The 27992-nt window shown below is 30.5% G+C and overlaps 1 protein-coding gene across 5 annotated transcripts; it reads right to left on the bottom strand.

Annotated features, from left to right (window-relative positions):
• Positions 1-9: 9 nt before the first annotated feature.
• Positions 10-27750, bottom strand: LOC138932894 (ATP-binding cassette sub-family G member 4). Of its 5 annotated transcripts, none has more exons than XM_070295183.1 (13): positions 27405-27750; positions 25541-25648; positions 18589-18719; positions 9274-9391; positions 6104-6293; positions 5558-5703; positions 3821-4059; positions 3321-3617; positions 2839-3002; positions 2528-2696; positions 2331-2431; positions 1896-2237; positions 10-1811 (listed from the first exon to the last, which is right to left on the bottom strand). In XM_070295183.1, exons 2-13 carry the CDS (start codon positions 25597-25599, stop codon positions 1653-1655), a joined length of 2115 nt encoding a protein of 704 aa, XP_070151284.1. In that variant the 5' UTR covers positions 25600-25648; positions 27405-27750; the 3' UTR covers positions 10-1652. The 5 variants fall into 5 exon arrangements, with proteins under 5 accessions (XP_070151284.1, XP_070151286.1, XP_070151281.1 ...); XM_070295185.1 differs by having other exon boundaries at positions 27424-27750; XM_070295180.1 differs by lacking the exons at positions 25541-25648; positions 27405-27750 and adding an exon at positions 20143-20568 and having other exon boundaries at positions 18589-18924.
• Between the last annotated feature and the right edge of the window lie 242 nt (positions 27751-27992).

Genomic DNA, 27992 nt, shown 5'->3' with positions numbered 1-27992 from the left:
AACATACAGTATTATGAAAAACATACCTTTTTCGTATTTTATACAAGTGCAGTATAAACTATAGTAACGATTATGCCCAACCAATACACACATCTCGATGCATCTTATTTTATAAAAGTGTATTTCATTAAGAATCGATTATATATTTTTGATCGATTTTCACTGTTTGTTTTATCTACATAAATATATATTTTATCGTAATAATTATTTCATTTGCTTGAGCGCCGTAATCCTGTTAATCGATTTTTAATTTGTTCGCCGATTTTCATGAAAGATATTTAAATAAGCGACATGTTTTATAATTTGGATCGAAAATCTTTAACTTCGATTTTTGAGACCAAATGACAATTTTTTATATATATGTAGAATTGTGATGAAGTACATTTTTCCTCTCATGTCTTTAAAAATTTGATTTTTTCTATTATTTTTCTATAATTTTTAACACTATAAAAAGATCAGAGTTTATGCTTATTTAGAAAAATAGTCTAGCAACACACACATTCTCTCTTTCTGTGTTTGGAAGATAATAATAATTCAATAAATATATATAACAACGAATTTTAATCTAATAAATTTGTTCTCAAAAGTTAGTAGAAAACAAATGGTTATCAAAATGATCATTTTGTTTCTTTTAGTTTCGTTAAGAAAGTTTGATTCGCACATTTCAATTTTTAAGTATCAACCGGTACAGAGTAATGCAGAAAGAATTTTTTCATTGTATTTACGAGAATGATGGATTTTTACAAAAGCACATAAATGCTCGTTTTGACATAATCTCATAATCTATCAGGGCTGCTTTCTTCTATAAAGCGTTGACAACATCTAATCTTTAACGTATAAAATTAATATCTGGCAAGATAAACTCGTGCGCTTATAAATCATCTCTCTCTTGGACGCATTATTTCGTCTCAGTTAATCTTAAGAACATGAGCATTTGCATTTGATTTTCTTTAACACTTTTTTCTTTTTGCATCATTAAGCTCACAGCCATTGGTGGATAGAATAGAGCGATTGCTCGTGAAATACGTCATCGATTAAGGCCTCGTATTCGTTTATGGAAGATAGACGTGATCGAGGGCAATTGACAAACCCCCTTCTATTTTTTTCCTTAAAAATTCTTTCTTTAAAAATCATATGCGAACTAATTCTTTTTGTTTCATCTTTTCTTTTAATTGCATCATGTGGCGAACGTTTAAATTTAGTATAATAAATCTAAAATCGACGCACGTATTCGGTTGCGTTCTAACGAGAATGTTGCTGACATAATAAAAAAAGGAAGATATATGATATATATTATATATACATATATATACATATATACCCTGAACAAATATGTTACAATCGTAACGATTAGCCGTCGTCGTCGTGTGTTATAAACTTAATTAAAAATATAAATAAGTTATATTATATTCCTACAATTAAATTTAGTAACAATAAAACATGAAAAAATAAATCTTTTACTTTGTGATATTTTTGAAATTATTAATGCTTTTTCTCCATAGAGAATAATTATTGCCGCGAAAATTCTCGCTGAGAAATGTCACGAAAATGTTTGCATAAATTTTCTTATTTTTTGATTGTCTTGTGAGGCATTGAAATCCAAATCTTCATCATCTTAGAATATCTTACAATAACTCGCGCGTATTGACGATTTATCGAACATTCTTTATCTTCCAACGAAGGAAGAAATACGCGACAATTCGGAGCACGACGAATATGAGAAGGAGAGCGAGGATATCTAGAGTAAAATCAGCATCGAGCATGTCCAGTTCTTCCAGTGTCATTTCCGGATTTTTAAAGTGGCAATATACCTAGAAAAAAACAAGCATTATTGCCTTCTGCAATTGACCGTATTTGCGATTGATGCTAACATTCCATGCTGTATTTAATCCTACCTGGAAACACTTTAGTTTCTCTCGACCGTACCCATAAACAGTCAAAGCGGTTCCCTCGAAACCATATCTGATGTAGCTGAGATACGTGATCCATCGTAGATAAACCGGAATCGCGTCGAAACTGACGAAGAAGCCTGAGAAAAGGAGGAACGGCACCGACATTACCGGCGCCAAGAACACACCGTTCTGCACATTCATGGCGGCGCCGACCACAAGGCCCACCGATTGCGCGACGAAAGAAATTAGCAGACAAGTACCCACGAACATGCAATATCGCGTTACATCCGTCGGTTGACTCGTCATGAAGTACACGATAGTGGCGTACATTATACAAAATATAGTCTGAAAGAAATCAAGAGATATGAGAATAATCATTTATTTGCTATGGAAAAAATGGTATGCATATGTTTATTTGATAAAACTTTGCGATCTTACCTGAAACGGTAAATCAGAAAGAGTAATTGCAAAATAATATGCTTTGAGAGAGTACCATCTGTTAAAGTTCTCTTTTAAAAGTACAGGCAGTTCTAATGGAACTAAAAATAAAAATCGGTGGTTTAAATTTTTTAGAAATAATGTGAAAATTGCTATTTTTTATCGCAAAGCAGATAAGCATAAATTTGGCAACTTACAGGACAGAATGGTAATTGTCATGGAAGTGTACATAAGAAATAGCATATTAAAGAACAGAAATCCGAGATTACTAAGTACTTTAGCGCCATCGTTTCCGATATCATAATATAGCGCGGTGATTAATGACGCTACCAGAAGGTGAGCGAAGAACCGGAGGTACATAAGAGTCTACGAATGTAAAGGAATTAAAAATTAGAATATTTAAAAAAAATATATTCAGTCGCGTAATATTGTATGTTAGAATCGCAAATATTATAGAATTTACGATTAGGAATATAAGCGGATAATCTCATTCTTTTCAAATATCTACCCAATCTCTACAACTGAAGAGTAAAGCACGCTTTAGAATAATGTAGAATTGTAACAATTCGGACGTAGGATATCTTTCCGGCGTTACTGCGATGGACTCGTCGAGTAAAGCCATGCTAGCATTGTCTTTCTTGTCCGTATCCACGATGATTGTCATATCCATCGCTAAAATATTAATATATTCCACGTGTTACTTATTATATTACGTTTTATATAGTATATGATCTTATGGTATGTATCTTATACGATACATCAATTTACGCAAGTAATTCTAATTCCTCGACATAAAATTTGAAAATATAATGAATGAAATAATGTATGTAAAATATAAAAACATGATATATAAGCTCTTTACAATTGTATTGACATATCTAATTGCAATTAATTATATGAGTCGAAAAGTTATCTTCAGACGATCGAGTTATAAATCATCATTATGTCATGTTGCAATTTATTATAGAGACGTAAAAAAGCATTTCATACCTTGCTTAGCAATGTCATTCATAGCATAGCTCGATATGATTTTCTCATTGCTAATCTCGTTCAGTTTTTGTCCCGCGAACTTCTCCTCGAGATTATTGACGTCATTCTTATCCTTGATTTTAATTTTATCTATACTATCGCCATTCTTCAAAATTCCTGTTGAAGCAGCGCAATTGTTCATCTCTTCCTTCGTCTCGGGAAACGGATGTCCCTCGCGTATATCGTATTTGCCATTGTTTATCGCATTAACTAAGTTCTTGACATTATCGCCATATTCACCGCATGATACCTCAATGACTACAAAATAGATTGTAATAGATATGCTATAACTATCACACAGAAATCGCAAAGAAGATATCGAATTCACAATAAATAAAAAATCTCAATTTTGATTACGTATGTGTGAATTATTTTCTTCAATTTATTTTACTTTTCAATATGATAGTTATCATAAAACACTGGCGTTAAGAAGAATCAGTTTTTTATTTAATAAAACTTACTAAACGATGCTGGATTATGGTAGTTTGGACAATCAAGGCCAATTGTTCTTAGGAAAGGTACTAGTTGTGATGTGGAGCCTTGATAAACGCATTGACCTTCGGCTAACGTGTAGAGAGCATCGAACATCTCGAAAAGCCTTGCGCTGGGCTGATGAATGGTACAGATTATCGTTCTACCGCCTCGTGCCAGTGTCTTCAACAATGAAATACATTGGAAACAAGACGAGGAGTCCAAGCCGCTGTAAACAAACGGATAAAATTAATCAGTATCGCTAAATCACCATGCTTAAATCTTTTTCGCGTTTCTTTTTTATTCGGCTGTGCACATTTGCATAATGAAGCATAAAAAAAGTTGTAAAAAAATAGGTCTGGGAAAATAAAAGAGTTTGTAATCTGCTATACTCTTCTCTCTTTCTTTACATGATACAACTTTCTTTGCATTATGTAAAAGGACTGATTAAAGAATATCAAGTGGAAAAAATATCCGGTAACTGCATAGGATATTAACTGATATATATTAATACAGTATTGATTTTTCAACATCCGCAATGATTAACAAAAGTAAATGGCGATGCTAAGTGACCGTAATTTTTTTTTAGAATCAAGTTCTTGATCCAGTATAGACCTTGAAAAGACCAGTCGTGCCAATCATCTATAATGTCAGATCTTATCAGTATAAAAAGAAATTGATGACTTTTTTAAAACTGGTCGAACAATAAGAAAATATTCCGAGAAGATTTAATGTGATTTTAAATTAGGAAATTGGTATTTTTTAAACTTGAAATGATAGGAGAATGGAAATTTTTTGCGTTTAGTACGTAAATAGATTGGGATTTCTTACGCAGATAGATGAGATCGTCATATGTCAATATCATTGTGTTTGATAATCTATAGAACGAGTTATAACGTTATGATGTTTGGATACAAAAATTCTGTCGACCGTTTCAGTGAAAGTTGTCGGCGAAAAAAGAACATTTCAAAAAAATCAAGCATTTACTTTCTCTGCTGTTACTATATAATCTTTTGTATCTTAACTAAGATATTCGTTTAGTATTCGTATATATCAAGAGATTTAAAATATACGTCGACTGTATATCAGCCGTAGTAAAAAATAAAAGATAAATTACTCAAAATTTATTAAATTTTATAATGGACATTACATTTTTAAGGCAAAAAGTATAATTATTTATTATTATAGTAAGTTCCGCAAGATTGATTTTACGCAGCTTTAAATCTAGAACAAGGTAGATATTTGAAAGTTGCAAGGAGGAGAAACTCAACGCACGACGCATGACATTTATCGGAACCTGAAAAGTTCGCAGTCTTAGTACAAAAAGACCAACACATCCCATCGACATTGGCCGTGCCAAGAGCCGAAGATCAAGGAAGTTATTTAAAGGCAGAGTAGTTCTTCTCTCGCGTGATTTTTAGAGACAGTAAAAGAGATTACTGCTGGATTTTTTTCGAGTTATCTAATTAATTTTTTAAAATTTAAACCGTCAAATATATTTCTAATATCGTAGATATCTTTTTTAATTTTTGTCTTCATTTTCGTTAACAGCACAAGTCAGTTTATTCATAAAATTTATTTTCAGAGAATCAAAAGTCTTATATGTGGCAAATTAAAATTATTATAAAAAAATGATATTATTTATTTATAAATAATATAATTGGAATTAATAATCGAATTATTTATGTATAACTGCAAACGTAATCATAATTATTTTGCATACTTACCTAGTTGGCTCGTCGAAAAACATTATAGGGGGATTATTGACCAGTTCTAGAGCGATAGAAAGCCTTTTCTTCTGACCACCACTCAGATTCGAGGTCATGGTTCGACGGTGCTCAGACAAACCGAGAGTTTCAAGGATTTCTTGAATCTACAGAGGAAAGAGTTTTAATGAATCGATAAAATTATATGTACAAACAGATTTTAATCGAGAATGAGAAATGGGGTATGTAAAGAAAAGACTGTATAAACCGGTTTAGAGAGAATCTGTACGTTGAATTTTTGTTTTATATAATTAAATACAATATCGAGAAAACCGATAATTAAATATAATTAAAAAGATTTTTCAATAAGCTAATAATAATATATAGTGATGCAAGAAAGGGAGAGAAAGAGAGAAAAAATGGACAAAGTAGCAATGAATCCACAATTATAACTATCCCTATAACATTTAATACCAATTAATGAAATAATTGCATTTGATTGTTATATGTTTGAAAATGTCAGATTGTCTATTTAGGTCAACTAATTTGATAAGAGGATCATCTTACCACTTCTTCTTTCTCTGCTTTGTCGATGCGTGAACTAAGCTTAAGACTCGCCGCAACCTTCATAGCTTCCGCTACCGTTAGATTCCCGTACAATTGATTGTCCTGCATGATGTAGCAGGAGAGTTTCCTGAAGGCACTGAGATTTCTTTCGTGGCCATTTATTGTGATACTACCCTCCGTACCTATCGTCCTGCGGTAAAAACTTCCTAATAAATAATTCGCAACACATAAAACTTAATACGTTCGCTTGCATTATAATATGTTTATTTACATTTATACACATTTCATCATAAAAATAAATTGTGAGAGATGAAAATTTATATACGCGTATTTCAAATTTTATTTCCAATTATCAGAATACATAAAAAAAAAGATGTGTCTTTTTTGTTATAACAAGTAAGAAAAAATTTGTTAAAGAAATTTAAGTCGATGATAAGTATTCCATCAACGCACTCTCCACTACAGTCATATCTTAATTCAAGTTATTAATAATTCATCAATTTTTTTTTTTTTTTTTTTATCCACCGCATACAGAAAGAGTCAATGTCAGATCGCTCTACGTGTCGCAAGCATCTTCGATCGTAAATGCGTGAGACTCGATAGCGCACAAACATTGCAGCTGACTATGAAACCGGTTTGGAAAATGCGATGGAAAAGAGACAAATAAATAGCGAAACAACTTTTACGCTGTAGGTACATTATGGGTTTCTTGTAGGTGTTAAAACCTACAGGCTGCAAATATCGCAAAGAAATCAAAAAGCTGATCGATCATGATCGATGAATTTAGAGAAACAGAAGACGACTCGTATTTATATTCGCCGCATATTTATATTCTGCTGACATTATAATTGTCCCCACATTGTACATATCATTTTTTAAATATTTAAATAATATATATAAGTAGAATATTCATTTTAACAGACTGTGATATGAAAACTTGATTATTGTAAAGGAAAATTTACATGATGATGTATTTTTATTATAAAAGTCGATTTTTTTATATCATAATTGACTAGGCTAATAAAAAGCAATCAAGCAATGTCGTTATACTGGACAATTAATGATTAGATATTTGTGTGTGTTAGCTTATATAAAATGCAGCTATGTTCAAAACCAGTTCGAATCGTGTGATCTGAATGCATTTCTCAGCAAAATATTCATTGCAACGTTTACACGCTGTTATATGTACAATTTAAAGATAAAAGTATAAAGCAAGAAGAAATCGTTGATTTCTTGTTGACAGTCGACCTTACAATCGCTACACAAAATGGAGCGCAGGCAAGAATGCGCCTTGACACCGCAACTGGCCTCTTCGATTTATACGTAAATGAGAAGGCAATTTTAACAATGCAGAGAATATAAAGTAGAAAACCTCTGATTAGGCAATATCTACCGAACTGATTAGTAGATTCGAAAAATAATTATTTGTTGGACGAGCAAGTTAATGATTCATTGCTTTATTAAGATAGATATGCTGAGAATTATTTACGCCTATACGATTATAATATATAAAAACAAGAGATATAGCGGTTATATATATATATATAAAACTGTACTATTTTATTTAAAAATATTGATAATAAATTAAATAAATCTATAAATTTTCGTTGAACAATTATATCTGCAGCAATCTATACATAACTCTTTGAGAATTCTCGAAGAAATCCGAATAGATTGTTTCGTCAAGCAAAACGTTTTGTAGTAGTCAGTCAACCGAAGACAATACATCAAAGTAGAAAGTGTACATTCAGTGCTTTGTCAGCTTATTCAATAAAATATTCTCGGAAGTCGATTTTAATAGCATATAACTAAATTAAAACTAAAAAAAACGATAACAATTAAATTATACACACACGCACATTTCGATCCTATCGCATAAAAATATAATTTTTTAATTATCTCCTTAATTTTGTAATAACCGGCGAAAAATATTCTCGTTTCGAAGCAGTTTCGTAAAGATACGAAAACACGAAGAAAGTGAGACTCGTATTTCGTCGAAGAAAGTGAGATCGCGCGCAGTATGGCGAAGAAAGCGAAATTATTGGGATAAAAACTGAAAGTACGGCGCGGGGTCACGCCGAGATTATATGTACGTACAACGAAATCTTTCCCGCAGCGCGGTCGGTTTATGGTAATACATACATACAAATTCGCACGAATACCTAAGGTATTTTAGTAACGTGTCGCAAACTTTGAAGTCAAAGTGCCAATTTTCGCAGAGAGAAAGGGAAAAAAACGTACGTCCCAACGGTATTGCCGTTTTTCCTTATATATGTCATATTTGTTTGTTGATGTATGAACGACAGGCACGGGAATTTCACACAGGAAATATCTACTTGACGTTTTGATTAATCTAGCGTAAATCTTAAGAAAACGCGAGTTTCGACAAAATTCTTCGCATATACTATAGTCGAGGAATTTTTTTGAGTATTCTGGTGATTGGATAAATTACGCAAAAAAATCTCTGGTTGAATTCTATTTAAATATTTGATCTTTTTTTTTATAAATGCTTTTGAAAAATGAGAATTTCCTAATATATACTGTTACTTAATACATACTGAATATTTGGATACATTTTATAGCATTATATTGTAATAAATTGCATTAAATAATAATCGATAATTTGATAGATATTATGATGACGATTAAATGCGATTAGAATAAGAAATTAAATTGTAAATTTACGAAAATAATCCTAGGAAATAAATTGGGTAAGTAATTTATGACTCATTATTTTCGAACAAATAATTCTGATTTTTTAAAAATAGAATTTAACAATGTGGAAAAGTAATTAGAACAATGTTGTATGCACATAAAAATACATGTGTGAGTCATAAAATAAGCAATAGCTTATTCACTGATATAGAATGAATAAGAGTGGACTTTTACCTATTAATTTTTACCAGCTTATTCGTGTCAATGTAGGAATACGTACGTCAATTGCAAAACACATATCAATGCAAGCTGATATAAGTATCAGATAACGCACAATATTAACTCGCACAAGTTTATATTTCATTTAAACTGAGCGCATGTATCTTTACGCGCATTAGTCTTTTTCGTATTCTCAATATCGTTAATAATAAAATTATATTAGTCTACTAGATACGCTAATAATTTTATTAATGATAACTGTATCGTAAAAGTTTCACAAGCACTTGTTGACTCACTTGTATCCGGTAAGAATATTTAGGAGCGTCGACTTTCCTGCACCAGACGGACCCATAATAGCCGTCAACTCGCCGGATCGCAGTCTGCCGCTGACGGATTTGAGAATCGTTTTCGTATCTAAAAATCGAATAAAATTGTTAAATCCAATGTAAAATGAACTTGCTATCTGCTATACAACAATCTGATATAAATAACGCTAAATTAAACAATCTTATCTTGCAAAAGGCATTTTTGATGGAAAAAAAAAACAATATGTAACGAGAACGCTCTTTAACAAACATTTATTACGAGATAATATGCAACTGTGTAAAAATAAAAACCGAAAATATTTACTTAATGAATCATTATTAATTGATAAAGGCAAATGTTTTTTAAATTAAAATGTTTACATATATTTTGTGAATAACAAGCTTACAGGCACGCTTATATTCGTGAATAAGTACGTATATTGATGATGTTCTTACGATTAAGCACTTACTAATTAATCAGAATTAAATACTTTTTTAAACGATTATTATTAGTCACATTTGTTAAAGTTCTTGATCGTTGTACCGAGATGGCATAAGCATAATCTCTACTTTTTGTGACATCAACTATTAATATACATATAATATGTGTTCGGGATATCGAACAAAGAGAGAAGGACAAAGTCCAGAATAAGCTCACACACTATATTATATTTACGTATATAACATTGCTTGTGTGACTCATATGTAACCGCAAGGCCAGAAGAGCGATTTTAATTGATGAGCTCGTTGATTACAAGATAAAAGTCAAGTTGTTTCAAACTCCATTATTAATTATTCCTATTGTTAAATAATTTTTACAATAATAAAAAAAGTGAAACAATTAAAATTGTTTTTGATAATAATTAGCAGATGTACATATGTTCGTAATTTCTATACATCATTTTATTTTTTTATATTAATTAGAAAAATTGACAAAATTTCTATTTTACAATTCTATTTTCTAATATCAAAATTAGTTAAAAAATGAGAAACGTAATTTATTATGCATATTATATAATTAAAAAATATGAGAGTTTCTTGATTAAATAAATAATAATAATATTTTATACATGTTGTATAGTATATATGAAGGATGCACTTTAATAAATATCTTAAATTTAAATTAAAATATATATGCGGAAAAAATATTTTCATTAAAATATTATTAATTTGAAGATACATTAGAGAAAAATATCTCGCGTATTATCAAACATAAAATATAAAATATTTGCATCTTATCAATGTTATATAAAAATGTTTTAATATATTCGAAATAACCAATTTAAATTTCGGTTCATAAAATTTCCTCCAAACTGGTATATTTATAGTTGGTTTCTGTTATTCTATCTGTCATCGAAAATTGTATTTTACTTCTTGCAAACTACAATCAAACAAACTATTTTTTCAAAAACAGCATTCAGTAAGTATAATCTTTTAAATTTTAAAGTAGAAGTTTTCTATTTGTACGAATATTAATTAGCGCAAAATAATTTATATAAAATAAAACAAAGATATTTATCAATATTCAATACTGACGCAATACGCATTAACCGAGAACCGCCCATCGTACGAGTGTCGTATAATTTGACCTCCCGGTTTATAAAGAATCTTGATTTCTCTCTCTCTCTCTCTCTCTTTCTCATTCTAGTGTCCTTATTTCAAAATTATAATTGGATAATGGCGGAACGGCGCTCTCGCAATTGCAATCCAGAATCAGAAACAGTTGGTCTAAATAAAAAAATTAAAATACTATTGCAGTGTTTGTTCCAAGAAAAAATAACGAACGCCGTCAACGTCAGTATATTATAATCGCAAAACTTTTGAATATCATTTCCTATGTCGCAAACTATATAATCAATGAAACAATAAATTCTAGTTCTAGAGTAGAATGGACTATTCTTGGACTACTCTATGGACTTTGACTTTCTAAAATCTTTCTATCAAAACTACAACAAAAATTAACGTTATAAATTTTCAATTATAATAAATGAAGGTTACTTAAAGAATATTTTAGTTTTTAAAAGCTCAAAGTATTGCACGAATTTCTTTTTATTTTTCATTATTTGTATTTACAAGATAATAAAAAGTGCAATTTGATTTTATTCATTTACAAATTCGTACAAAATATATTGTATAAAAGCAACAGCTGAAATAATCGCATAAAGAAACGTTCCGCATTACATTCATACATATTTTGCGTTAATGTCACGTTTTATTATAAGAACGTATGCACGTAAAATGATAATTTAATATTCCGTGACGAAGATAAATACCTTCATTGTCACGTCACCTATAAGTAAGGCTGCCATCCGTCCGATTTTTCCCAGATTTGTCCTAGTTTTTCGAGCGTCCGGGAACATCCGGGAGGATCTTTCAAAATAGTCCGAGTTTTTTGAGCGCGTCACACAAGACGATGCGCGCGTCATATTTTGAGACTGTGTCTGCTATGTTGTACGTGCGGTATTGTTCAAGTCTTAGGACATTGGGATCATTGACAGCAAACAAAATAATGTAGTATTACATTATTACTATTATTAATAATAATGACTATTAATAATATTATTGATTATTAATAATTAAAATAAAAATTATTCTATTTTTATCGCTTTGTCAGTAGTTGCAATAATTTCACATAATAAATTATGGCTGTCCAGGTTTCAATTGGAAAAGTCCGGGCTTTTAAACCTTTCCTAGATTTGTATAATTACAGAGATGGCAGCCCTACTTATAAGAGTACCTTCATATAACAATTCGATTGCTTGCTAATATTGCTACGCAAATATTTGCGAATCGAATATGAAGAAGCATAAAATCGTAATGACATAATAAAACGCTTTTACGTTTCAAGCCAAGGTGAACCAGTCCTAATCAGCTTTATATAAACATATTAAGACTGTACACAGGAATTTTAAGATTGTAGATCAATTGAGATAAAACTAATAGGTCATATATATGCAAATTCCCGAATATTAAACATATTTCTAGAATTTACGCAGTCAACTACAATAATTAACATAGTAATTAATTAAAAACTTAAAGTTTTTATGAGATTGTCGATATGTAACTTTATTTTCAAAAATTCTCATACATATTCATTATTGTAATGCATCTTTTCTATTATGACAGATACATAATATGTTATTTTTTAGATCATATGACAAATAAAGTTTTGTTTTTGTTAATTATAACATTAATTACCGTATAACCATTTAAAATATATATATATCTCAGTCTTTATTATTGTTATTTCAAGTGATCCCAATAACATTTTTCTTTGTTTTTTTTTTTTTTAATCAACAGGAAGTGCGTGATTTCTGAAATCCTGTATGTTTATGCATGAAGTTAATGTAAATTTATTGCTTTTTTTTAAATAGTTTCCAGCTACGATAGTTTATCACCTAATGATAAATGTGCTTTCATGTACAATATTATGATCGTAACTACTACAATCATATGTAACACATTGATTTTATATACATATAAAATTATTTTTCCATTAATTACATTTAAAATTTTGCCGGATATTGTTACGCAATTCTGTCATAATTTTATTCTTTAAAATTTTATAATGATTGTGCTGCGCTTCCTTATGACTTGAAAAATGCAACGTAAATATCTTCTTCCCACATGTATATCAAAGCTCACGTGCCACTAATTGCACCATTGTGTGCCGTTGATTGGCCATGTACGCAGAATGTAATATTGCAGATCATATGGATCTACACGGAGAGAGAGAGAGAGAGAGAGAGAGGATCTAGAGAGAGGTGAATCAAGTTTGTCAATTTCAAGTGTACAAGAGGCTGCGCGCCCAATTACGCAAACCATAGATTGCAAAAATCTTTCTATGACATACATGGTGGCTTACAGCATTTAAATTACTCCGATTGCTCACACCGTATATGCGGGATATATACCTATGTACATATATATGTATGTGTGTATATATATATATATATATATATATATGTGTCTTTATGCGCATATATCTGTGAGTATAAATAAAATAGCAAGAGCCAAAGAGAGAGAAAGTCAAATAGACGAAGAAACCTCGAAATCTTATGCCCGCCTATTTATCTTCATGAGGCCATATTGGACTTTCTTCATTTAATTTTGCAATCTTCTGACTAGCGCAATAATGCTTCACGTCATATCAAAACGCTGCATCATAATCTCGTAAAAGTATATCGTAATATCTGCCATATAGGCAAGAATCGTATTTTATTTGTCTTCTATATAACAACGATGTTTTCAATGTAAATTTAAAACGATAATCAAGAAAAAATATCCGACATATGAAATTGTCCCTATACAATCTGTTGATCTCTTGAGATAATTATAATTATTTCAAAGAATAAAATTTTTTAAAAATATTTTGTAGGAATGTTCTCTCTCTCTCTCTCTCTCTCTCTCTCTTTCAAAAAGTGGAATAGAATATTTTTTTAATATAATAATGAAATCCTTTTGAGTATTGTGATGAGAGAACAAAACCTCCAAAAATCGAGGCAAAGTCGAAATTATCAGTTTGAAATTATCAAACGCGTGCATTCAAGGCTTTTAACTTGTGTTACTATTTTTATTACATTGTTGATAAATATTTTAACGACTTTGAAAGAAAAATGATTATTGCGAGCAAGGATACTCGATAAGAATGTCGCCATGCTAATTTATGATTCACCGATTTATATTTTATTGCGTGGATGTCACGTTGGTGAAACAATGAAATATAAAGTTTTATGAGGTGGAAAAATGATGCTTCAATGGTAACATAGACAATGATAACCAGTAATAGAATATAAAAGAGAAGAATAATAGGATATACAATTATTGTTCGATATTTCATTATTGCGCACATTCTCCATCTTTTAGGCACGCGAAGATCTAGGTCATATTATTACCCTAAATAGATAATGTATTTCATTATTTAAGCCGATGAGAAAAATGTTCAATTCAATGGCTATTGCATTCCTTTCGCATTGCAACATGTAAGCCGACAAATGCGAACCGAAATGCAGCACGTGTTTTTCACGTGTATTGTGATATCTGTCCAAACTGGTATCAATTTATCAGCGATACATCATTGTGTTTTCCTTAAAGCTTCTCAAATACTATACGTATGAGTAAGTTTATCCAATCAAGTATTTTTTTTTTGCCAAGAGAGATACACAATTATATCTTGCCCCCATTTTTATAGATAAGTCAAACCAAATTAATGAGTCACTAGACATATAATTTCGTATATAAAACAATGGTATTCATCAATGATTTTCGAGATAAGACATTCTAAAAAATAAGAATATTAAAACATTCGTGTTCGCATCCATGAATGCATATCTACTGCGTGTTTCACGATAAGAATCATCTAATATATTGAAGTATCACTCAATATCTTCATTCGGATACGGATAATAATTACCGTTTGTGATTCGCATCTACGTCTGCAGCAAAATCTGTTGGTATAAAGTGTTATGCATTATATTATATTATGTTTTTTCTTTGATTTATTGCTAGTTGTGGAAACATCTAAGCAATTAATTTTGATCTGAGAACCGTGATATATAGTATCAATATTACGATTGTATTACTGAAAAAATGAAATGAAAGATGCTATCATTTTATATTTAATTCTATCTATGCTTGACAGCAAAATGAGTTTATTACGGAAGCCCATCTGCACAAGGTAGCATTACTAGAATAACATAATAATCCTGGATTACGTGGCCAGCTGTATCTCAACTTTTAAACGGCTCATCAAGGCCATCGGAGTTAATTTCTTACTTCTTCAACAAAGATTGCATCATGCATTATGCAATAAATATTTAAATCTTGATATTCAAAGTATTGCACGATTGAAATGTAGTTTATATCATTATGTCATATATTTGTGATCTGTTATACATAGCGTTCAGATAGCGATGTTCATAGCGACTTTCTCTTTCTAAATCATAAAATAATTAATTCGATCTTTTAATTGACATGAAATTATCCATCAAAATGGTGTCTAATTCAAGAATCAAAATCTGAATATGATGAACCACGAGCAGTCGATGCCGGTGAAACAGAGTTTTATCCTACTACAGCTATTGCAAGCAGAACAATTCACTTGTAAGCTTGAGAGCTACGATAAGAAGAACAAAGACTCTTCGAATAATATTTACACCGCTTGAGATTAATGTTTACAAAGAGAAATGTAATCATAATGTTTTTTTTTTTTTTTAAACCAATGTATTCTTTAAAATATTTTAAATAATTTATACGTATATTAGGCATTTACGCGGCCATTAAATCAAATTTATCTGTTTTTTTTTTTGCGTGAGTTTAGATTACAAATCGATGTAATTAACATATCCTATCTGACATGAGATATTATGTCATAATAGACCATCTTGCAAAATTGTATTGTTGTGATTATTATCTGTGGTGTGCAATTAATCGGGATCTTTATACAGCTTTTTCTGGATGTCACAGCGGATAATAATTGAGTGACATATACATATTTACATTACTAAAATTATTATTTCAAGTTTGAATCATTGATTCATATAAAAAAAAGAAGGAAGCAAGGCATTTTTAATAACGTTACACAATGACCTAATTTTGTAATAAAATTTCAATAACTTCAACAAATATATACGGACAACTTAATTCTATAATACAATTTTCTTTCACATGATCGCAACTTAAGAATATCATTTGCAAAAGATGATTTATATTGCGAAAATACTTCTATACGAACTATAAAAAGAAAAAAAGGCAACAGATGAACGCTGTCATATGTCTATAAATAATCGAAATATACTACATAGTTTATGGTGTGTGTATATCCACATCATGAGGCAAAATGTCATATATTGCAAATAGAATGTGACCACGATATAAAGACAGCTATGGAAAATCGATTACGCAGTGTGTGAGTATGTAGTTGATACAAAAGACTTCGTATTGTTAGTATTATTATTAAATTATTGGTCTGATGTAGAGAGAGAGAGAGAGAGAGAGAGAGAGAGAGAGAGAGAGAGAGAGCAATATATTGACATTAAGTATAACAGATGTATTTAGTAATATTAGTTAGCGTCTGAAATATATTCATGAAAATATACGCGTTGAAAAAAATTTCTTAAATATGCTCATGTTTAAAAAAACACGAACAACAATTCACATGTGTCGTACGTTTGCGGCATTTAAACTATCGTTATCACGTGTACTGTCTACATTACATTCTGATAAGAATCCCCTGAAATGCACTCACGGAGCGTCCGTTGCATGCCATTGCACCGCATTACGGAGCTGCGGAAACGCATTTCTTCCACGCAATTGGCACGCGTGCGTGCACTTTCACTCGGTGGTCAATGTCATCGGAAACCAGTTTGCAAACATTTATCACGCGTGACAACGACCGATATGTCCGGGGCAGTTAACAACAGATTTTCGCATACGAAGGCTACAAAAAAGAAGAAAAAAAAGACTAGTACATGATTTGTTGGCAATTCTTAGACATGCAAAAGATCCGTAAGATTCACAACTCTGACAATGCTTGTAAATTGTAGATTTATCTATTATTAGTATGCGCGTATTGGAAAAACATATTTGAAAAATGTAAAAATATGAAAAATGTAAAGATATTAATGGGAGATTTATTGCCACTCGCAATTAGAAACATCGCTAATAAGTGCAAGATAAAACTTTGGTTAGTACTTCTAATTATAGATTCGATCCAACAGTAAGTTATTATGCTCGAGTACTCGACAGTTTGTGATTGAAAATTCTTTGCGCACGTGATATGAAGTAAGAAAATTACAATTTTACTAGAATCGATAAATAATTTTAGCATAACAAAAAAATTTTATATCTTGTGTTTTACAGAAATGTAAATAGAAAAATATATCGCAATATAAAGAAAATTATTAGATTTAACATCAAATATTTATTTAAATTTTTCTGTTTTTCAAAATAACAGAAATATATAATTCATACTACTGTTCTATCTATCGACTTGTATATAATCTATATGCAATTTTTAATGTGTATTTTAATATTACAATATCTTGAATGTTTCGTCGAAAACCTTGCAATATATTGAGCAAATTAGTATACGGAAGTAGATAACATATATATGATAATGTATTTGCATGAGAAAAACATGTATCTTTTTAAGTACATATACATATATATATATATATAAGATATAAACGAAACGCATTTTTAAGTCTTTTATAGGAAATAATTAGAGAGAAATTTCCATATAAAAATAAAATTTCATATATATTTATTAAGCCATTATGGGAACAAGTATAAGAATTTAAAAAAATATAAAATTTGTTCATATGACTTGGCCATGTTGAATTCGAATAATATTCGCATGTTCAAAGAATGCAGTTCAAGGGCGGTATGTTGGCATACCATGTGATTTATAATGTAATTTCTACGATTATTGCGACTTTTTCTCATATGACTACTACTTTATCTACTACACCACGTACATATCACATCACTATATCTGAATGTGTCATGGCTAATGCTTAATTGGCTACAGTTTAAATATTATGTTAGCTCTAGTCATTAGCTTTTTATCATTTCTTGCCCCAACACATATTGCATATTATTTATTAATATTTTATAATTTGGCCTTGTCTAACCACATAAAATTTATCTAATTACCGCAAACCTGAAATATGTTAGCCGCATGTGTGCCAATAGTATGAAAATTTCAAATCGAAATATAGAGATCTTTAAAGAACCTTCGTCAAATTACAACAGTTCGAATATATTAACAATAATTTTTATGCAATTTGATGATATCTATACGATAAGTATTGAAAAATTGATCCTGATGTTTTATGCGCGCATATAAAATATAATTTAAAGTTATAAATAAATTACGCTTGATTAATCTTTCATATCATAGAGCAAAGAATTATCTTTCTTTCTTCGAATGTCAGCATTCTATGCACAACAACGTAACCAGCATCGAGAATAGAGTACATATACGTATATCATCTCTATTTAAAAAATGATATAACTATGTACAAAATAAAGTTCAAATTCCAAAATTCGATATTTTATCAAAAGTGATATCATAACGTCATGTGACGCTTCTTGCTGTATATTGGATTGTGAAACATGTATGTATGTATGTATGTATGATGTACAACAATTACAGTAATAGACATGTCTGATAGAAAAGATATGATACATATTTATTTTCTCATGCATATTTTAATTGCAAACAGATTGAAAAGCGTATATGGTTCTCATCGCAATTTTCTGTGGATTACAAATATCGATATTAAATGGAAAATGTGTACTCACTATTTTTATGGCCTTCTCGGACCTTATAGATGAGATCGGTGAAAGCCAAATCGACTGGTGGTCTCTTCGGCAGGCGCGTGATAGTTTTTGGCTGCGCCGGCACGATCTGCAGCTGCACCATCGAATTTTTCCTGAATTGGAACAAAACTCGATTGGTGTCGTCCTCCGTCGAGCAATTCCCTTCAAGCGTCATTTCTCAACGAGTTTTCCTTTCACGTTTTCTTTCTCGAATGCCGATCAAAGTTCGTCCCGATCTTACTAGCTTGTTGCGAGATCAATGTAACTGTGTTCACGAAAGTAAAAAACGAACGATTTCCCACTGATATTTATCACTGCCTGCAATATCATTCGTATAATGCAATGCATCTCGCTTTCCATGCAAACGTTTTATACATTTCAAACACATTATTTAGGAGAGGGAAAAAATTAATCTTACAATTAATGTATATATTGTATTCGGAGCAATTTTGATTTAATAATGAACTTCTGTTTATATATATATTGTATAATTTGCTCTTTCAAATTGCTCTTTCAAAAATATTATTTTGCAAAGAGATTTGAAAGCAAACTTATCTATAATCGTTAAATTGTCCACAAATATTGAGAAAAAAAAAAAATATATTTATATATATATGTATATTTGTTTTCAAATCTCTTTGTCGTAAATATTTACAAACAAAGCGTCAACTTTAAAAAAAATTTTATTTTATGACGATCTTATACCATGGAAAGATACAAAAAATATTTAATAATATTTTTGAAAGAGCAATGCATAAGTAACAAGAGAAATTGTTACATTTCTATAGCACGTTAAATGTCATTTCATCATCCGTCAGATATAAACACGCTTGCAATATCAGCACTAGCTTTTTCATCACGATATAAATCATACGACATGTAAAACAATCAATCACGATAATTATATATGATTTACATAGTTTATTAGAGATAATAGATTTATTTGCGCGCAATATGAACATTTACATTGCTAGAATATTATATAAAAACATTAGAAACGCGCAATTTCATGTATATTAGCGTATAATACTGAATATTGAGCGCCTCGTAAAAAGATTATACGTCACATGAATCTAATTTAGTATAAAATTAGCATATGAGAAAAGGAAGCAAACATATATATTATAAATGTACATCGATTAGCCAATTAATGTTTTATAAAACAATACGAACAGTTTCCAAACTTCTGGTGATCGTTTTATTATCGCACATAAAATTTGTACATAAATTTTTTTTGCATTTATAATTTATTCGCGTTTATAGAAAACCTGTCAATCGAAAGATTTTAATGTAATTTTTTTTCTTCAGAATTTAAACCACACGCGATAAAAAGCTTCGACAACAAAGTAGTATAGTGCAGTAAAAAAGAAGGTGAGTTGATGGAGAGAATTCTTCTTAATCAGTTTTTACACAAGAATGTCTATCTAAAAATTCTATTTTTAAAACATGACAGAACTACAACAGAATTATAACAGAAAGTTTGAAATATTTTTTTTTGTGATAAAGAGAAGGAAAAAGAGCAATTTTTTAACATACACTGACTTTTACACGGTCCGACGCATTCGTAATTTTATGCGATACTTCTTTGTACGTTGTTGGAGAAACTTTCCCGGACACCGAAACTAGCCTTGAGATGCAACAAAGCGCATCCTAATCTGTTTCTCCGAAGCGCGTGATGAGGTGATCGATAATGATAGCACCACGTTCGATCTGTACGGTTGCATGTGTCGCGGCGCACTCCCGAATAGCGCGCAACGCGTTGCGATTTTCAGATACACCGGATTATGCTCCGATAACAAAGCTTGCAGTAGATATAACTGGTGGGGAGACAAAAGAGCCGCTTGACACCTCCCTCTCACGTGTACTCGCTATGACGGTTCGAGACCAACTGACTTAAAAGCCGCGACAGCATCGCGACCACCGCCATTGACCGCTGACGTCGCATCCCTTTTTGTCTCGTTCCCCTTTCTCATATCCCGCGGTCTCTCTTCCCTTTTTCCACTATGTGCTATGCGATCAAGAAAGAAAGCATTTGCGATGCATGGGAACAACGTTATCGGTAGATCAAAGTCCCCATTGAGAAGCACATGGATGATTATCGTTGATAATGTTCATGATATTTTCTACAAAGGTTTAGTCATCTTTTTCAATTTGTTGTGACTCTCATTTCGTAGTTTATTATTATTTCTTTTTAAATAAAAGCTTGTATGTATGGGTGTGATTTTTATTGATGACACGTCTTGATTTTTATTATTGTCAGCCAACAATCTGGAATATTTTGAATTTGCGAGTGATAGTACATCATGCGATTTATCGCCACAGAATGAGAGTATCGGCATTAATATTTCGAGTTGTATAAAAAGAGTAAAACTAATTAATATTGTCCGATGATAGACAATGACTTTCGGATAAGAGGCGTGTAGTAATAATATAAAAAAAGAAAAGAGCACAATCTGGTCGGAAAATTTTTTTAGAATTCGAAGCAAAGTATACATTGCCATTTAAATTTCAAGCTATTATTAAAATGAGCCGAGTTACCACAGATAATATTATCACGTAGCTGTCATGATAGAAGTAATGAAATGCCATTTTAATTTGCAATTCCGATGAGATGATAACCTGGGAGAGAGATTTTCATCGCATGTTCGATAATAATCTGCAAATGGGATTATTAAGTGAAATTATTGCGTTCCCTGCTCACAAATCACAATCGATGATAAGAAAATAGACGCAGTAAAATTATTTTTGAGAACTTTCCATAGCTATATATGGTGTGAGTTAGTTTGTACGTCATACATTCATTCATAATGCAGTAGAGATGTGGACTAACACCATTAAAGGATCGTCTTTAATATATTGACGTAAGTGGATAATGATTTAATAGGAATATGAGACTGACAATCGATTAACAGCTGCAATTATTAGTATGTTTAATGATTAAAAAATTTAATAATTAAACAGAAATCTCTAGAGTATACCCTATTACATCTAAAGAAATTTTGTTCGTTATATTTAAATAACTCTATATTTGAAATTACGCAAATATTAGAAATGATTAAATTGGCCGATCAATAATTACGTTACTTTAAGATTAAGTACATTTATTTAATGTGTTAATTGAAATCTGAATATTCTGTACTTTGAATGATCACCGGAAGACCGGTGGTTAAGCATTGGTTACAAATCGATCGACAGCGAAATTATATGTACTTTACGTCACAGGCACGTTTATGTATTCATTAAATGCAATTTATATTTTTCGCGCGTTTGATCCAACACAATAAACCGGTATAATCCGCATTACAAGATTGAAAGTTCAGCACATTTACAATCATATCCTGTCACATTTTGTAGCTGTACTCATACAGAATGCAGAATATAAAAATAATAATAAGGTTTTCTCATTATTACTATTTAAAATTTATTTTTTGTTGACATTAACAGATTTACTTTTCCCATATTTTCCCAGATATTAAAAGAATAAAAATATTAATATATTGTACTAACAATAAGTACAGATTGTAAATGGATTGTAAACAAGTACCAATTTATTAAAACATTATCACGCTGCAAGAAAATAATTGTCGCGATAAAGTTACGATAAAAGCTAAATTTTTATGTTAATCAACATCGATAAAACAAAAAATAAATAATTAATTATAAAAGATATTTATTCTTTCTGATTGGTCGATGGTACCAGAAAAGTCTGATGGAGCATAAAATATGCATTTATATATGTATAATTACGGAGATTATGTATTTTATCGAAATAATATAATATAACGCTTACCGCGTGTAATTAGCTCATAATTTTATTATTCTTGTTTATGTTATTAATAGTAATTAAACACAATAAGAATTATGAAATAATCTTTTCTTTTTCTCTCAAGTGTTGTTGCAGTCATACAAAATGCATCAAATTTTTATTTGAATTTATGAAAATGAAATAGATTATTTAAGAAGATGAAGAAATATAAAATAAATTTAGAAGAAAAAAAAACGTTTGAAATATATATAAAGAGAGATAGTAAATTTTTGTTTTGCTATCCCCCGATAAATACGATATGTTATAATTCAAAGTCTAGACACGTTATTGCGAACGTGACACTTTTATCAATTAGCTATCTTTTTTCTGTTGGAAATTATACGATAAAATTACATACGAAGAAGTATGAGAGATTGCAAGACTCGTGAAGAAAATGGAATAATTATAAAATTGAAACATAGGAAAAGTATTATTTCCAAGTGCAGCAGTGTAGAACTGTAGGTTGCACAACAATTTCAAAAAGGGAAGAGAAAACGAGCAATTTTATGTGATATAAATGCTAACGGGACGATACTTATTGCAGCATCTATGTAATTAATTTTCACTGCAATAACATATATGATTAAATATGCTGGTGCATCGTTAGAAATTTATTCAAATTTATTAAAAATTCAGAGATATCTTCTCTTAACAGCGCTTATTTAAGAACGTAATCTTACAAATAATGTTGAAATAAAATATTTTTCTAGCATGTTACTAGAGAACATATAAATACTGCATCAACAGTAATTAAAGCTATTTATCATAAATTATATATCTTTAACATTTTATTACGAAATGCGTGTTATTTATGTGTGTGTATATATTTTTATTAACTCTATTTATCATTTATATATTTAGATAATTCAAGTCTTAATCTACATGAAATATTCCAAAAAGTAATATAAATAAAAGTAGCAAGGTAATATAAATAAAAGTAAAAAAATAATTATCGTTTTATAGCGATATAAAAACTACTACAAAATATTTGTTAAGGAACGATTTAAAGAAAGATAAAAAATTTATGAATTTTACGAATAAAAGAATTTTCTGTTAATTGATTCATTGACAAATAAAAAACAGAATATTTCATGTAAATTAACCGATTCTGTGGTTGAAACGATAAAAAAAGTTGTTGCGTCTTGTAAAGTCAATTTTCTTATAATTCTAAACACACAGCGAGAGAAGTAATCATCTTGGGAGAATCAAGAAAAACTATAATGCAATACTACATCTATTATATAAGCGTAATATTTAATTTATACGATAAACATCTGTTTTTTATCCTGTTTATAAGATTTTTACGCGTAAGTAATAAATCGTTTTTGTTGAATGTTTATATAGAAATCTCCAAATGATATCTCTTGAAACTTGCTTGAAGATCAATACGCTGTGTACAGATGAGATAATGCGGAACGAAATCAAGTATCGAGTAGGTGCAAAGTCCTCTATTATTGACAATGTTTAATCGTTCTGTTTTTGCGTTCGTGATACATGCGATAAAGTTTCCTAAATATCAGTATAGTATATATTCCTATTAATTTCTTTCATAGACGCGATTAGTTTATGCGATAATTTTTGTTATGTTCTACTCTCGCTCTATACTCTTTGAACAACTTTTTGCGAAACGTAGTAAGGTAATTATTGAAATTATCGATACAATAAAAAATTTATTGCTCATGATTATTACCTAATAGAACATGCAATACGATTCGTGGAAATCGAAGATGTAATGTTTAAAGCTTGAGTATCGCCGGTAATGTTGTAGCGACAAAGTTCAAATTCCGAAGTACATACATGTATATCTTAAGATTCTGTCACTCTATATTTGTGGTGACTATCAGACGGAATAAATTATCGATTCTGCATTGACCTTATCGTGGAAAAATTATGGTTCTTTGGCCAAAGTTATTGATTTGCGCAAATCGTAAAAATTTCCACAAGCTACTCGATGCAAAATTTCGTAGTATATAAATATTAATTATTTGTATTGTTTATTTTAGAAATAAATATATTCTGCAATTAATTTTGTTTAATCGATTTAATATCTATATTTATCTTTCAGAAATATGATATTATATATTATTCTAAATTAACTTATATTATTATTTTTTATGATAAAAATTATTTCATACAGGGTGTCCCAGATCATTTGGGACAATACTTGTGTGCAGATAGAGCGGACCAAACTGAGTCGAAAAGTCCTGTATCATTTTTTTTTATAACACTTAATAAAGGAGATATTATTGAGTAAAATCTGGCCAATCAGCGCCGATCTTTAGCCGGGCGTACGTCGGTGAGTCGCGCGCCTGATAGTATGCGGCAGCGCACACTTCACGGCGCGCGGCTCACCGACGTGGGCCTGGCTAAAGATCGCCGCTGATAGACTAGACTTGACTCACAATAATAACTCCTTTATTAAGCATTATAAAAAAAAAATGAAAGATGACTTTTCGACTCAGTTTGGTCCGCTCTATCTGCACACGAGTATTGTTCCAAATGATCTGGGACACCCTGTAATTATAAATAATTAATAAATATATTTTGAAAATACAAGCAATTTTTTTAAATTGTCTCGGTATTCTTTTCTTGATTAACTTTGCAATTAATTTTTATTATAAAGAAATTTCAAAATAATTTCAAAATAATGGAAGAGCATTGAGCGTTTGTTGAGAAACGTCCTATGTATTGGCATTTACGTGATTAGAATATCAAACGTCATAAATGCAAAGATAAAATTCAGTAAAAAGTAAATGAAAACATCATCAAGCATATCGAGGAGGATATTTTGATAACATTGATTGAACTGCCACATATGATAATAATGATGATCGACCTTATATTAGTGTTGTGTGTTCTAAATGTATCATTCTAAGCGAGCACATTGCATTATTTTCGCAGGCTAGAAAATTGAGCATTGCAGGTTTCTCCGTAAAAGAAACCATTTTCTATCAATTTCGCTTTTTTCCGATATATTATTATTGACACAATTTGAAAACTCGTTGTTCGAATGAAGCTTGGAGGAGTGCTTATTCATGTTCTTCCTCTTTCAAACTTATTATAAACTATACATTTAGAAAGTCATTACAGAATATAAGACAAAAGTCTATAATTTTGTTAGAAATTCACCCGTTAATTCCATTACTGAGCAGTCCGTTTTGCATGTTGCTTTTTCCGCCTTCCACCATAATTCCAATTATGTTGCTCCACAGACGATCGACTTACAACAACGCACGCCTGAAATTCACAAGTATATTGTTATGTTAGGAAAAGATATGAACGCGATGTAATCGATATATTCCTTTAGTAAAAATATATGTTACATTTGCAGTAATGTAAGAAAATTGTTTTCTGTTACATTGCTGCGTATGCAGTAGAAAAATAATATCGTATAAAAAACAAATCACGCAAAGATTATTTATAATTTCAGATAATTACATATATGTGTTGAATATGCGTAAAAACATAAAAAAAAAACACGGAATAGTTTTATGCGAGTAAACCTTGAATTATTATTTGATTATTAATATTACGTAAATAAAATGCAAAAAGAGAGATATATCTCTGCATATATATATATATATTTTTTTTTATTCCTCCTTACCGCTCTCTGTTCTAATTAAATATGTTCTAATTTAGAAGTTATTTTATTAAAATTTATTATGTAACTGATAGAAGTTCATGTTCGACATCATACCAGCGATGATTCATGTATGATTATGAGATCATGTGTAATTTAGTTTACATTTACGGCAGAGAGTACGATAGATTTATAGTATAATATTATGTATGAAATAACATAGAGAGAGAGAGAGAGACATGTATGTATTTGATAATTTCTTCTTTTCCATCAATTTTTGCAGCCTTTCTGGAAGCGATGGAATTAATAGTCGTAATAATCGTAATAGTCACTAATAATCGATAATCAATAATCGTTTTGCTTTTTTGCTTGAGTTTATTTGTTACTATCTTCAAAAACGAAGAGTATTACAAATTTTTATTTGTATAACATGTGTATATATAATATACATTATTCATAGTTTTGCGAATTATTAATATTTGAATTATTTTCGCACAGCGCAAATCGCTATGACAATAAAAATTTTAATCGCTTACATTCTAAAATCTTTTTCTCGCCGAAAGTACATAATTTTATATGAATGTATGAACAAACATAATTCTGCTCTCTCTTTCTCTCCCTTTGTTGAGAGACTCCTCAAGTTATAAATAGTTCAGTATCTTATTAAAATTTTCTTAATCGCTATATCGCAAAAATCACACGCATGTAAAATTATTGAGAAAATATATATCGAATATATATTTCGAAGAACAAACAAGATATGAAATATGCGTAACAGTTTTATCATAAAATTAAAAAAAAAATTTCTGGTCATTTATTTTTCGTCGTGGCGCATGCGTGCAATGCACTCCGTCGAATAATGATAGACCTACATAGAGATACCGTTGCAACTGGCCTGGTATAGAAGCCGTAGCACACGCGGAGTGATACATTTTAATACTGCTTTCGCACACTTTCAAAAGATACATGAAGATACATCACTATTAATTAATTAGACAATTATACCAAATATCGAATAATAAATAAATGCACACTTATATTAAACATGTCTGAAATTAATACTATCCGCATTTACCATTTTCATAAAAATTTATATTAAAAATTTCAATTATATATCAAATAGACATTTATATGCATGGTTATATATTAAATTTGACAAATTTATATACTCTAAATACATTAAAAAATACACATATCATACCTAAATATGTATCTATTATGTGTGTTTTGTATATATGTATACATGTATAAATTTTATTATATGTTATATATGTATTACATTATATATTTTGTTATATATTTCATATTTTATATGGAAATGCGTACATTTATGACTGTACGTTACATGTGAAGATATATATATATAACGAGATATATAACGCGGGATATAAATAGCAGGCATCTAATATTTACCCAAGTGAGATGCACCTACACTTTTGTTAATCTTGGCACTGTCCTCCGGTAGCTCTGGTTTGTGCCAAGTATTGGTCTTAAAATCCGTGCACGTGAATGAGTACTGTAAGAACGGAGATATTTACGCGCGGCGCGACGACGATCACGCGCGTACCAATTCGCGTCGCAGCATTACACTAAGCTGGTCGATCGATTGTACGCGACTCTGGAGCCTTGTAATCGGCTCGACATCCCCGTTTTCTTGCGCGGATCTTGCGCAGCGGATTGGCCGCCGATAAAACCTCGGCATCTCGCAAACTTTGACACCCGTGCCTCTCCCGGCCCCACCAACTTTGCGAAAGGCGAGGAGAATGCGCGCTGCTACTACTCACGTACTTCTTCCGACCTGTACTTTATGCTCGCACACCGCCTGCGTATGCGCATGACGAATGTTTAATTGACAATGAATCAGCTGACTCGACCCCAGTTCTATAACATGACATCTGCAATAAGTACGATGGACTCCAGAATGTTTTATTTTGTTCAATTGAAGTTTGTTATGAGAGTTGTCAAGGTTTTGAAAAAGGAATGTGTTATATAATATAATAT

This window comes from Polyergus mexicanus, unplaced genomic scaffold (assembly GCF_030449975.1).
Source record: "Polyergus mexicanus isolate NDT 795.1 unplaced genomic scaffold, iyPolMexi1.0 SCAF_4, whole genome shotgun sequence".
Lineage (NCBI taxonomy): Eukaryota > Metazoa > Arthropoda > Insecta > Hymenoptera > Formicidae > Polyergus > Polyergus mexicanus.
This window is presented reverse-complemented; position numbering and strand designations above follow the sequence as displayed.

What these genes read in the sequence shown, in the direction of transcription:
- LOC138932894 (XM_070295180.1), bottom strand. Translation starts at nt 18,781, where the DNA reads ATGACGCTTGAAGGGAATTGCTCGACGGAGGACGACACCAATCGAGTT. An exon ending in TCTTCAGTTGTAGAGATTGG is followed by an intron (nt 2,697 to 2,838) that starts GTAGATATTTGA and finishes TTACATTCGTAG; the next exon opens with ACTCTTATGTACCTCCGGTT. An exon ending in GACAATTACCATTCTGTCCT is followed by an intron (nt 2,432 to 2,527) that starts GTAAGTTGCCAA and finishes TTTTATTTTTAG; the next exon opens with TTCCATTAGAACTGCCTGTA.